Genomic DNA, 11,825 nt, shown 5'->3' with positions numbered 1-11,825 from the left:
TGGGTTTGCTAGCATCCTACGGCAAAGCTGTTACAAATCAGAGCTACGTTTATTAACCACAGCAAACAGAAACTAGGTATTAAGGGAGGAGGGGAGGGAAGGGGGGGGAGGGCAAAACCATAGGATGCAAAATATTACATTTGAAAATGGGCTATACAAACCCCATAGGTAGTAGATGCTTCACATATAACATATATATATTTAACAGATACATAGAGAGGCATAAACATACACAGAACTAACCTTACAGGCACGCTCCATCATGACACACACTGCTTGTCTGCTTTACCTGAGGGCAGTACCATTCCTTGTGTGCAGCACACTTCATTTTAAAACCTGTAGGCTGTTCCTAGCAGACAGATTTAAAAGGATTTTTTACGATTCACGCTGCAAAAGGCTAAAAAAAAAAATAATCCATCCCTGCTGCATAAGCTTATATTTTCCATCTGTGTCCTCTGAACAGCGGAATCAGATGAGAAATGATTCATCAATCAGTCCGGGGGAGCATTTAGAGGACAGGGAAGGGAAGAAAAAAAAAAAAAAAGAAGGAAGAAGCAGAAGGACCAACCAGACAGTAAAATCTGCTCACCATGTACACACCCCCAGCGAAGAGTCAGCGCAGCGCAGCAGGGGAGGCCGCGGCTGGCGGCGGGTGCGTGCTGCGTGCCGGGCGATGCGCTGGGCGATGCAATGAGTGATGCGCTGGGTGATGCGCTGAGTGATGCGCTGGGTGATGCACTGATTGATGCGTTGGGCGATGTGCTGGGCGATGTGCTGGGCGCTGCACTGGGCGCTGCGCTGCGCGGGATGAGCTCACCGCGCGGCACCGGCTGCAGCCCGCAGCCATTGCGGTGCCACTGCAGCGCGCAGCGCAGCGCGGGCACGTCACCGTCACCGCACCAGCTCCCCAGCAGCCAGCCCTCCCTTTTGGAAAGCCAAGCCGAGTGTGTTGGCACGGGCCCAGCTCCCCTCCGAGGTCCTCTCGCTCCGAGGCGCTGCTGCGAGGAATCGCGTCTGCAGCTGAGTTATTAGGGTTTGCATCCGGCACCGTCTGCATCCGAACTGAGCTCCTCCTGAAGCAGGAGCCGAGTTACTGAGAAGGGCAGAGGAGATCTGCAGGGTATGCAGGGATAAAAATAGTGAGCAGGCTGCCTGCTCCCCCGCAGCACGGTGCTGCACCGCAACCCTCGCGCATGCAGGTGCGGGGCCAGGCAGTGGGGCCCCGATTTTGTCTGGGAACCATCACGGAGCAGGGCCGAGCTCTGGAGCCGTGGGGAAATGGCAGCACAGAGGAAAGAAGGCAGGTGGATTTGCAAGCTCTGGTAAAATCTGATGTGAGAAGTAAAGCCCTGCAGACGGGAAAGGCCACCTTGCTGCAGCCCTCCCAGCACCACAGAGCTGGGCAAACTGGGCTGCTCAGCCCCTGGGCAAATAAAACAGGAGTCTGCGTTTAGAGCTGAACTGCAACAGTTTGTGGGAGCCTGTGAGTAAAATGAGTAACACTGGGAGCAGTGCTGGTGATGGAAAGCAAGAGGCCATGTTAGTTTGCATCGCCCAAACAATCGGGTTTTGTTTTTCAGCTGACAAGTGCTAGGGAAAAGCATTCTTTTGGCAATTTCCATTTCCTCAGCTGTACCCACTACAGGCTTGTCCAAAGCACCCCACTGCATGCTGCTTCACCAAGCTGAACAAACACATTAATGATCTTTAAAAATCCAAAGTTAGCAAGTAAAAGAAGAGCTGAATGATTTGTTATGCTCCACTTTCTGATTCACTCTAGAAGTGGTCAGGGTTTCCAACATTTTAGAGCCTGAAAAGCAATCCAACAGTCTGGGTTTTGTTTTTAACTCTCTGGTTTCTGCCTCTTTCAGCCCTGAGAGCCCCTCGGCATGCACCTCTCAGGCAGGCTTTCTGCACTTCTGATGTCGAGCCCAGGTCAGTGTGCACCTGTTAGAAGTGAGAAAAGAGAAAGCGATTTCCAAGGCTTAGCAGAAGAACATCCAAGTATCTGAAATCAGTTCAGTCCTACATGCAGTCAGTGTGAGTTGTGCTTCCTGCACCTCTCCAGGGTGCCAAGGCAGCGGGTGACACTATGAGGAATGAACAATCCCAGTGACCAGATTTGGGTCACTGGGCCATCAGAAACTGCTGTGAGTAAGAAATGATGCATAGAAAAGGGAGAAGAATATGCAAGAAATAGTGTTGTATGCTCATAAATTCAAATTGAAGAAATCAAATCTTAGAAAAAAAAGTAACAAGATTGGCCCAAATAGAAGACTCAGGCTCTTCTGCACCCAAGTTTTGGTTTTATTCCACCTGTAAGGGTATCTCATTGCCCCTGTCCTCTACCCTGTATCACAAACACCTTTTAAAACCTAAGAAAATTGTGCAAAAGGGGACTTCTGTGTCCCAGCTGCACGCTGCAGGCTGTGCCCAGCACTTGGGCTTGAATTGTCTGCTCCCGAGCTAATCTAAACCAGTCTAAGGGGGTCGACATAAGACTCTCCCCATTTATATCACTCTAGAAAAATATTTGGTTAAATCGATATGATTATCATGTACAGACCTAGCTCCTAATTCCTCTCCTTCCTGAGGCTGTATATGAAATCGGATCGTTAAGTTCACCACGTTGTGTTTGCTTTGGTTTTCAAATCCCAGACGTAAAGAGGCCGTACCAAGAGGCTGTGTGCATACATTGTGTCTCCTCACACCAGCGGCCTGGATAAGCACAAACGGCTCCGCAATGAGGATCTCGGAACAGCTCGGTAGTTAATGATCAACGCCGCTCCGAGGGGCGTGCAGCATGAAATGCACGCCTGGATCTCACCTCCAGCGACAGCTGAGCGGGTTAATGACTGAGCCACCGCGGGCAGGGAAGAAGAGGGAGGAAAAGGCACCGTCCTCGGGGTGCAGGCGGCTTCGAGGAGCGGTGCTGGGTGCAGGCGGGGGCACCATGCGGGCAGCGGGCAGGCAGGGGACCGCGGTGTGTGTGGGGTCCCCGTCTGCGGGGGCCTGGGCCTGTCCCCCACGTCGGTCCTTAGCTGACAGCACGCCTCACGCCATAGCCTGTAGAAACTTGGTGGGTATTACCTTGGTTTATAGCAGTAAGAAACCAAGGCAACTCTAATCAGTCCATTTGTGTCCATTTTTGTAGTACTTTAAGGCAATAATCACTCTGGGTTTACAAACAGTTCTTGCGGAAGGCCTAAAATAACTGTCCCTCAAAACCGCTGCGAGCTGCAGGGTCGGTACAAAAACACGGGCTTAAAGCTAAAGGCAAGGTTAAAGGTGTCCGGGCAGCACGTGGGACCTCACAGCTACCCGAAGTGCTGCGTTCCTGAGCCAGTGGAGGCGGTGGGCTGTGCCTCTGCGTTCGGAGGAAATGATCAATGCAGGATTGTTCTCTTGATGTGCAGCTAAACAACATTAAAGTGGGTTCCAACCTGAAAGAGGATCGCAGCTTAACAAATCGATAGCCTTTGAAAGATTTCGTCCTATATAATTTGCAATTTTCTGTGATCGCAGCAGAGTGCTTTTCTGGCAACAACCAAAAATCATTTACCATAAAGGTCTATAGGAAAACAAGCACACTCATCCGGCTGCTAATAAAAGATCCTAGAGGTCAGCTGCTGCAGCCGCACTGTGATATTTGCTCGACCCCATTTCATACCAGCCTCAGAGCAGGAAAGACTTCTAGTAAATTGATTTCCTGAAGCGGAGGTCAACCAAGAGGAAACAGGACGAAGAGAAAGGGAGCCTCGGGGCTGCTTTGTGTGTGGGTACACGTCGGTGCTGGCTGTCAGTGCAGCCCCGAGCCAGGGAGCAAGGATGGGTGGTGGCAGCCAGCGTCCTGCCCCATGGCAGGGTGGTGACACCAGCATCCTGCCCCATGGCAGCATGGTGTCACCGGGCACCCAGGGTACCCAGGTACATCAGGATGGGGTGGACAGCAGAACCGGGGTGTCTCTGCTGTGCCCAGCACCTGGCAGGGTGCCTGGGGTGCCTATCCAGCATCCTGAGCACCACCACGGGGCTTTAGGCACCGCTGCCTTGCTGAAAGTGCTGATGTTGTTACACCTGGCACACCTGGCATGACACCCACGGCACCAAACCTTTTCCCAAATCCTTTTCCCATCTACTTAGACCAACAAACCCAGGGCAGACTCTGGCCCATGGTTGGCAGAATCAGTTTTCAAAGTCAGACAATTGTTGACAGAAAAAAATGTATCCTTCCCCAAAGGTTAATTTTAGCATTTCAGTGTTTACTGTGTAAATGACACCTTACCCACCAATTTATGACATTTCCTCTCTTAGTGTACTTTAATTTTATTTTAATTCAGCCCGTTTCTCTGTGCCGGAGGACACCGATCCTGTACTGTAAACTCAGCAGTGTGCACCCAGAGGTTAAACCTAGCGACCCCTCCTTGGGAAACGTTTTGCGACGTTTTCCCAATTCTGGCGTTGTTCCAGGTGGAATCGCTGTCCCCTCCACAAGGAGCTACGAGAAAAGCTGCTGCACACACCGCAGTGTCCCTAATAGTGTCCATAGCCATCTCTTAATGAAATCTGTCCGGGTGGCAGCAGGCAGAGCGCTGCCCCAGCCACTTTTCTCCTTCATCCTCCACGCTGGGCCGGCTGAGGGACCCAAAACAACGCCCTGGGCACCCGCTGCGGGGACACAGAGACCCACACAGAGACACACAGAGACACACACAGAGACCCAGACAGACACAGACACGGCTTCCCCGGCCGCTGCAGGCTTTTATTGAGCTCCGGCTCTGAGCCGTTCCCCCCCAGCTCCTGACGGGAGCAGCACCGAGCCCGGCCGGGCCCCGCCTGCCGGGGGCGGCCCGAGGAGGCCGGGCCGGCGGCTGCCGTCAGCGCCGTGCCCGCGGGCCGGGCAGAGCAGAGCAGAGCGGGGCCGCCATGTCCCGGCACAGCCCGCAGGAGGACAACCTGCAGGGTAAGGCCGGGGGCACCGGGCGGGCCTCCCCTTCCCCTCTCCCCTTCCCCTCTCCCCTTCTCCCTGCCCCCCGGGCCGCTGTTGCCCAGCCCCAGGCAGCGCTCCCAGCCCGGCACAAGGCGGCTGCCAGGCCCCGCAGGCCGTCCCCTTCGGCCTCCAGCTGTGTTGAACGGCAGGGATTGTTTATGCCGTGCCCTGAAATGGAGGGTCCAAGGGCTGCAGGAGGCACCCTGTGCTGGGCAGCTCGCCCCCAGCTCCTCGAGGCTCTGGGTTGGCATTTCGTCGTGGGTATGGGCAGAGCCGTGGGTGTGCGTCCCGCTGTAAGGTCGGGCTGGGGGTCAGCAGCCCCTGCCCACCTGCCTTTTGTACAAAACCATCAGGTTTATTCCGCTTTCTGTTCCCAATTACACCAAGCAGGTTCCTGGGTAGAGCTCCACTTCAGCAGCAATGGGAACGGCAACGGGAGCGGCTCCACGCCGACCAGCCACGAACAAGTGCCGGCCTCCATCTCCATCCACAACGGAGACATGGAGAAAATCCTGCTGGATGCCCAGCACGAGTCGGGACGGAGCAGCTCGAGAGAAAGTTCGCATTGTGACAGGTAAACACCACGCTTTGTTGGAAGCAAAGTGAAACTTGCCTTCTTTATGCGCAATATTCCCGTGGGTGTGCTGCTCGAGTACAGGCAACAGTCCTGTTCTGGTGAGGAAAGCCCTGTAGAGCAGGGTGCTGCTGTCATGCTGAAGGGTCAGACCCCGTGCAAGCAGTGCACTGCTGCCCAAACAGAAACCTCAGAGTGGGGTGGTAAAAAAACAGTGTGTTTTGTGATGGGTGCATTAATTAGGAGTTCTCAGGCAGTCGCTTTAAAATAAAGAAGTCCTCTATCTAGTTTACAAAGTACAAAGATTTCTAGGAGTATAATAATAATAATTAATAATAATAAAGAAATCTGAGGCACTTGGTCAGTTTTGTTATTTCATGTATTTGATTTTGCTGGGTTACAAAGTCTGCAGCCTAAAGTTTATTTAACTAAAAGGCCTTAAAATAGGCAGTAGGGTGCAGAACCTCCTAGTCTCATCTGGCTAGTTGAATTCAAACCAAAGTGTACGTCTAGGAATAGCTTGCTGCCTATCATTATTTAGTAAGCAACATGGGCCAAATCATACAGCCTTATGGGCGTGTCTCCACGCTGCTGAAAAACAACTCTGAGCAGCAGGCTCTTTGTCAGATTGTTAGGAAATCAAAGATTAATTGAGTGAGGTGGCTGGATTATATCACCCATTGGCAGATTAATCTCTTAGGTTATGGTCAGGGCACCGTAGCTCTTCAGGACAGCTGTGCTTACAAGCTTCATTCACTAGCTTGTTAGTCATCCCATAAACAACGTCATTAAAAATTTAATGAACTATTTCATATTTGTGTTTCTCTTTTATCAAGCCCTCCTCGTTCCCAGACACCTCAAGACAGTCATAGAGCTTTGGAAATAGAGAGTCACAGCAGTGGAGAAAAAAATAGCTTTCAGGTAAAAATCTCATTTTCCTTTGGAGGAAGGATTTGTTACTGTCACTGTTTGGAAACCAGTATTGGGAAATCAGCTGCTTCACCTCTTGTGCAGAGACTTCAGTAGCTCAGTATCTTAAAATAATCTTCTCAGAATCAGGCTTTTAGTAAGTACCTGATTTGCATTGATTTTTTTTTTTTTTCAAATATGTAACCTGAGAGTTTTTCAGAAGGATTAAGGTGCCTTGCTCTCTAAAGACATCTGGGTTCTCAAACACTGCTAGGAATCCTGTTCCGGTGTTTGACTGCCCTCACAGTAAATATTTTTTTCCTGGTGTTTAGTCTGAGCCTCCCCTGGTGCAGCTTTGTGCCATTCCTGTCATTGGAGATCAGGGAGGGAAAGTTGCAGAGAGCAAGGAGGTTGCCTCTTGGCCTTCTCTTCTCCAAGCTGGACAACCCAGGTGTTACCAACAGGTTTAATCAGTTCAAAATTACATAAAGTGTGTGTGGTCCCACAGCCTCTCGCTTTATCTGAAACTCTTCTCACCAGCTCTACAACTCCTACAGGAATCTGGCTAAGTGGATTACCTGCTTGAGGTTAATGAATACGTTACCTTGAATTAATTGTTTTTATGTTACATTTCCAGAAAACCCTTCATATGTTTAAAGGTGATTACTTGGATTTTGAGATCAAATTGTTTTTTCATCAAAAGTTAGAAAAAACATCAGACATAGTTGCCTGGACAACTTTATTTCCATTCCACAGTTGTGTGTGTGTGTAGCTATTTAAACTCTATGATCAGATACTATTTTTATCACAATCTGTTGGCTCTATTCAATGCATGTGCAATAAGCAAGAAATTGTATTCTCATTCAGCATGTACACTGTAATTTACTGAGAACAAAGCCATTCTTTTTTTTTTTCTTTTTTTTTTTTTTCTTTTTTCTGCCCAGATGTGTGCAGATAAACCTGGGCTTACTTCACCTGTGTTCCTAATGCTGGCCCAAAAGCCAGGTAGCTTTACTAGACTGAATTAGTTTCACTTAGCTTGTATTAGCGTGAATAAGGATCTTCAGGTAAGTATGACATTCATCCAGTTTTGAATGCAGACAGATTTTAGCAGTTTATTCTGCCCAGTGTCATTCAGATGTGTGAATGTGGGTAACTTTCAGCCTTCATGTAAGGGTGCAATACAGGGCTTTGGCACTTTATTTCCAGGGCAGTCTTTACTTAAGCAAATATGAGGCAGGGATATGACCTTTTGCATTTGCATCCTGCTGTGAGGACAGATTCCCCTCCGTGCCCCTATCTAGGATCTAAATAGTTCAATACAAGTGATATCAAGTGATACGTAAAGGATACAAGCGATATGCAAAGAGCTGAGAGATTTGAGCTGCAAGGGTGGTCTCATGTATGGTTTTAGATGCAGAACAGAAGATTTGTTTTGCAGGACTTTCTACCCATCGTAGTCGTGTGTATGGTTTGATAATGGCTCTTTGTTTTAGTCTGAAGAAGACTTTCTGGAAAGGAGGAAAGAAGTAGAAAGGCTCCTGAAGAAAAATGCAGATTGGATATGGGATTGGTCCAGCAGGCCAGAGAACATCCCACCCAAGTGAGTGCTCTCGATGTTTCTGGAGGAACTCTGGTACTGCTTCTGCCATAAGCACAAACATGTACACCTTCATGTTCTGGTTGTATTTTCTTCCTCAAAATTAGGGAATTCCTGTTCAAACATCCCAGGCGCACAGCCACTCTCAGCATGAGAAACACCAGTGTAATGAAGAAAGGGGGCATATTCTCAGCAGAATTTTTGAAGGTTTTCCTTCCATCTCTGCTTCTTTCTCATTTGCTTGCTATTGGACTAGGGTAAGTTTATTATTTTAAAAAAAGGCTTTTTTTTTTTTTTTTTTTTTTTTTTTTTTTTACACATTTTTCTCTGAGGCCTAATTCTGACTCCCAGTTCCATCTTTGTTGTCCTTCTGTGGAGAAGAGTCTATTATTGCTCATCTCTTAGACAATTAGTTATTCAGGAATGTTTCCTACTTGTTTGTGGTATTGCTGAATCTATCAAATTATCTTTTTTCTTACTAGCTGAGTATTTTTGAAAGAATCAAGGGACACTGCAATTGTGTGTGTGAAATCTTACTATACATACATAATACTCAATTCCATTGGAGGTAATTGGTCCATAATCTCAATGCTATTTGTGAAGGAAAAATGATTATTTAATACATTTTAAAATTCCACACCTCTGGGGACGGGATAGCAAACAAAGCAGGAGTTGTTGTTTAAGCTTTTGTTTTAGTGTGTGTTTGTTTGTTTGTTTTCCAGATGATTAAGGGATTAGATGAGATTCTTTAAAAATAGCCACAGGACACAGACTAAAGGGAAGAGATTAAATGCCTTTTTGTCAGGAGCAGAGTTTGCCTTTACCTAGGCATGACAGATTCCTGTATCAACAAAGAATGCTGGGACTCCAGGCACATCTGACCTCTGCTTTTTGAGTGCAATGTGCCACATGAGAGGGCTTAGGGGAGAGGTCAAACAAGTTCTGAGGTGACAGCTGTCCTCCAAGGAGCCTCCAATTACCTCCAGTCCTGTTCTTTTTCTTCTCAGTACCTTGTGTAAATCCTGAACCCTTATCAAAAATAAAAACTACAGAAGTTGAGAGTGGGGGGGAAGGAGAGGACTATGACAGCTCCAGTAACTGGAAAGACAGACTGTGGTCTCTGCAGTATGCATAACTTTAAAGATAATCTGGGCCTTCATCTGTCCTGTACAAAATTCACATCTCAGTCACATAATAGCGTAAAAATAACACGAAACTAATACAACTCCTTCCAAAATTGAGTAACTGTGAGATGGAACAAAAGCATACTGAAATTTTCCTTCCAAAGTAATTGCAAGTTTTGCAATGTAAACGCTTTCCTGTTATTTCCACCGCTGCTGGAGATTACAACATTCCAGGTCAGTAAGGAGTGACAAAAAGTCACATCTTCATAAAGCGCTTAGTGTAATAATACTAAAATCATTAAACTCAAAATATTGATTTCTTCAAGCTGCAAAAAGTAAATGAATAAAAGACCTGATGTAGGGCAGCTGTAAATGTTTACCAAGTTAGGAAATAGTGACTGGAGAAATGCTAAAGAGTATGTGAAGATGACCATAACGTGAGCAGTTAACAAATGTCAGATGTATTTAATGAGTAGGAAAATTAAAGATAACAAAAGAAAAAAACATGATAAAAATATCCGACTTCTGAAAGCTCCTGAAGCAGCGTTCTTGTTAACCCTGTGCTTATCTCTGCCTCTTACATTCCTGAAACTGAACAGCTTACACAGAGACTTATTCAGACTTAGAATTTAGGGAGCGTTATTAGACATGGGTACGCAGAAAGGTACCAGCAACTGAAGACCGAGTTTTATAGTAGACACTTGATTTGCCCTCCGAATTAAAACTGGTACTACTGCCCCGCTGTAATTTGTATACCTAGTAGTCTGATTTAAAAGAAAAAAAACCCTACATGCTGTACATTCCTCTTGAGCTGAAATCAAACGCTTACTGGCTGTGTGTTCTTGATCTCAGGATTTACATTGGAAGACGCCTTACGACCACAGCTTCAAGCAGTACGTTTTGAAGGCACCTGAAATGTGATTTCAAAGCAAAGGAAGTGTTCATCAGGGAATAGGGGAGGTGAACAGCAGAAACATCCACGCTAGCAATGACTACACGATCAGCGTGTCCTTGTTCTGTAAATGTTGTGGTCCTAGTTCAGTAAGAGTGGGAGGAGACACTGAAGCTGAAGTATCATACATAATATTCTGGAGCAATTCATAATGCATCCAAATCGTGCTCTAACATCTGCTGCATTGCTTTGTAGTGAAGTATCTTTGAAAACTAAAACAATTTGATGTTTAAAAACAAAATCTTAGCTTTAGTTGAGTATCTAGCTGAATCACCACTGCAATATTAAAGTGCTGTTTCTTTATATCTCATAGATGTGAATGGTTGTCACTGCTACTGTAATCATGACAATAAGGGATTAGCCCGAAACAATGTGTGGCCTTATGTATCATATACAGGAATTCAGAAAAAGCTTTTTACCTCACTTGAAGCTGTTCCTTCCTTCCTTAGATTTTGCTTAGCTCTCTTTCACTTTTGTGTGAGATGTGAAATGTGAGAGACTGTCAGCTGGAATAAATTAGTGTATTGGTAAAGCTTCCTTCAATATTTACTCATTCAGAGTGTGATACGCAAAAGGCTGAACTAAAATTTGGACCTTAGTGCCTAATAAATAGTTTCTTCTATAAAGGCATATATTTAACTCCCCAATTAATAGAAGTTCTTTTTGCTGTATCTTCTTGCAGCCTATTGCTTCTCAGTCTTTTTATCTGTAAAATAAATTTGCATCTTCTATTTGCTTTATCCTTGTATAGATTTAAAGAAAGGTTTGCTTGCTTATTTGTTTGTACTAATTGAATGCCTTTTCAGTAATTTTATCTTATTTAATGAGAATAAATGTTTGCCAAATTATGTTTTGTATATTTAAATAAAAAGGTTCCTCATAGATTGAGTTTTCTCATTTATTTTTCTCTAATTGTTTGAAGTGCTTGACAAGGCTCTGTCTTAAATGAGGCCATTTCATAATTTATTTGCATAACTGACAAATGGGTAAGGAGTTTCTATAGAAAATTTTGATTCTTAAATTTGAATAGGAGTAAGCTGTCATTAGAAGTCACTCAGAAAACAAACACTGAACTTGCAAGTATGGGTTCTGCTTTGTACTATCATCGTTTAAAAATAAATTTACTTTCTACTTTGTTTTTGCTCTTATTTAGCAGTGCTTTCTTTTGTGCTTGGAGTCCTGCTGCTGAGCACCTTGCAGCACGGTGCTGAGCCCATGTCCTGTCACCAAATGATGTCACCGGAGGTGTGGGACTAGATTGCTGCTGTACAAGCAAGCAGTGCCCTAATCCCGTGGGCCCCAATCCAGGAGAGACACGTACTGCATTTTCCATGGAGTAATCCTGCTGAGGCCACTGGAAATTCTCACTTGCAGGAATTTAATCACATACCCCTTGTAGGACGGCCAGTATCTGGTGGTGGTGGTGGTTGGTTTTTAAGTGTCTGTGCAATAAAAGAAGGAATTACTACATTTTTAATTTCTGAATGATATGCCTTGTGAAGTTGGAGCCTTTTAACTGATTACAGTTTGAGTTGAAGCTCAGTGTTCTTTCAAAATGGTTATAAAAACACTGATATTGGAATGATCATGAGATGAACTGCTTCTTCCCCCTTTGAAAAATACAAGGATTTTTAATACTATTATATCAGAATTTAAGTAGAAGTTTCATCATGAAT

At 45.8% G+C, this 11,825-nt stretch overlaps 1 protein-coding gene across 1 annotated transcript; it reads left to right on the top strand.

The window, feature by feature from the left end:
- Positions 1-4,811: 4,811 nt before the first annotated feature.
- On the top strand, positions 4,812-11,297 carry BNIP3 (BCL2 interacting protein 3). Its single transcript, XM_084290359.1, has 6 exons — positions 4,812-4,963; positions 5,381-5,564; positions 6,401-6,485; positions 7,970-8,076; positions 8,181-8,330; positions 10,050-11,297. The coding sequence occupies exons 1-6, from the start codon at positions 4,927-4,929 to the stop codon at positions 10,099-10,101; spliced, it is 615 nt and encodes a 204-aa protein (XP_084146485.1). The 5' UTR covers positions 4,812-4,926; the 3' UTR covers positions 10,102-11,297.
- The last annotated feature ends 528 nt before the right edge of the window (positions 11,298-11,825 follow it).

The sequence above is a fragment of the Netta rufina genome (assembly GCF_964035555.1).
Source record: "Netta rufina genome assembly, chromosome: 7".
NCBI classification, from domain to species: Eukaryota; Metazoa; Chordata; class Aves; order Anseriformes; family Anatidae; genus Netta; species Netta rufina.
Note: the sequence above shows the minus strand (reverse complement) of the source record. Positions and strands in the feature narration are given on the sequence as shown.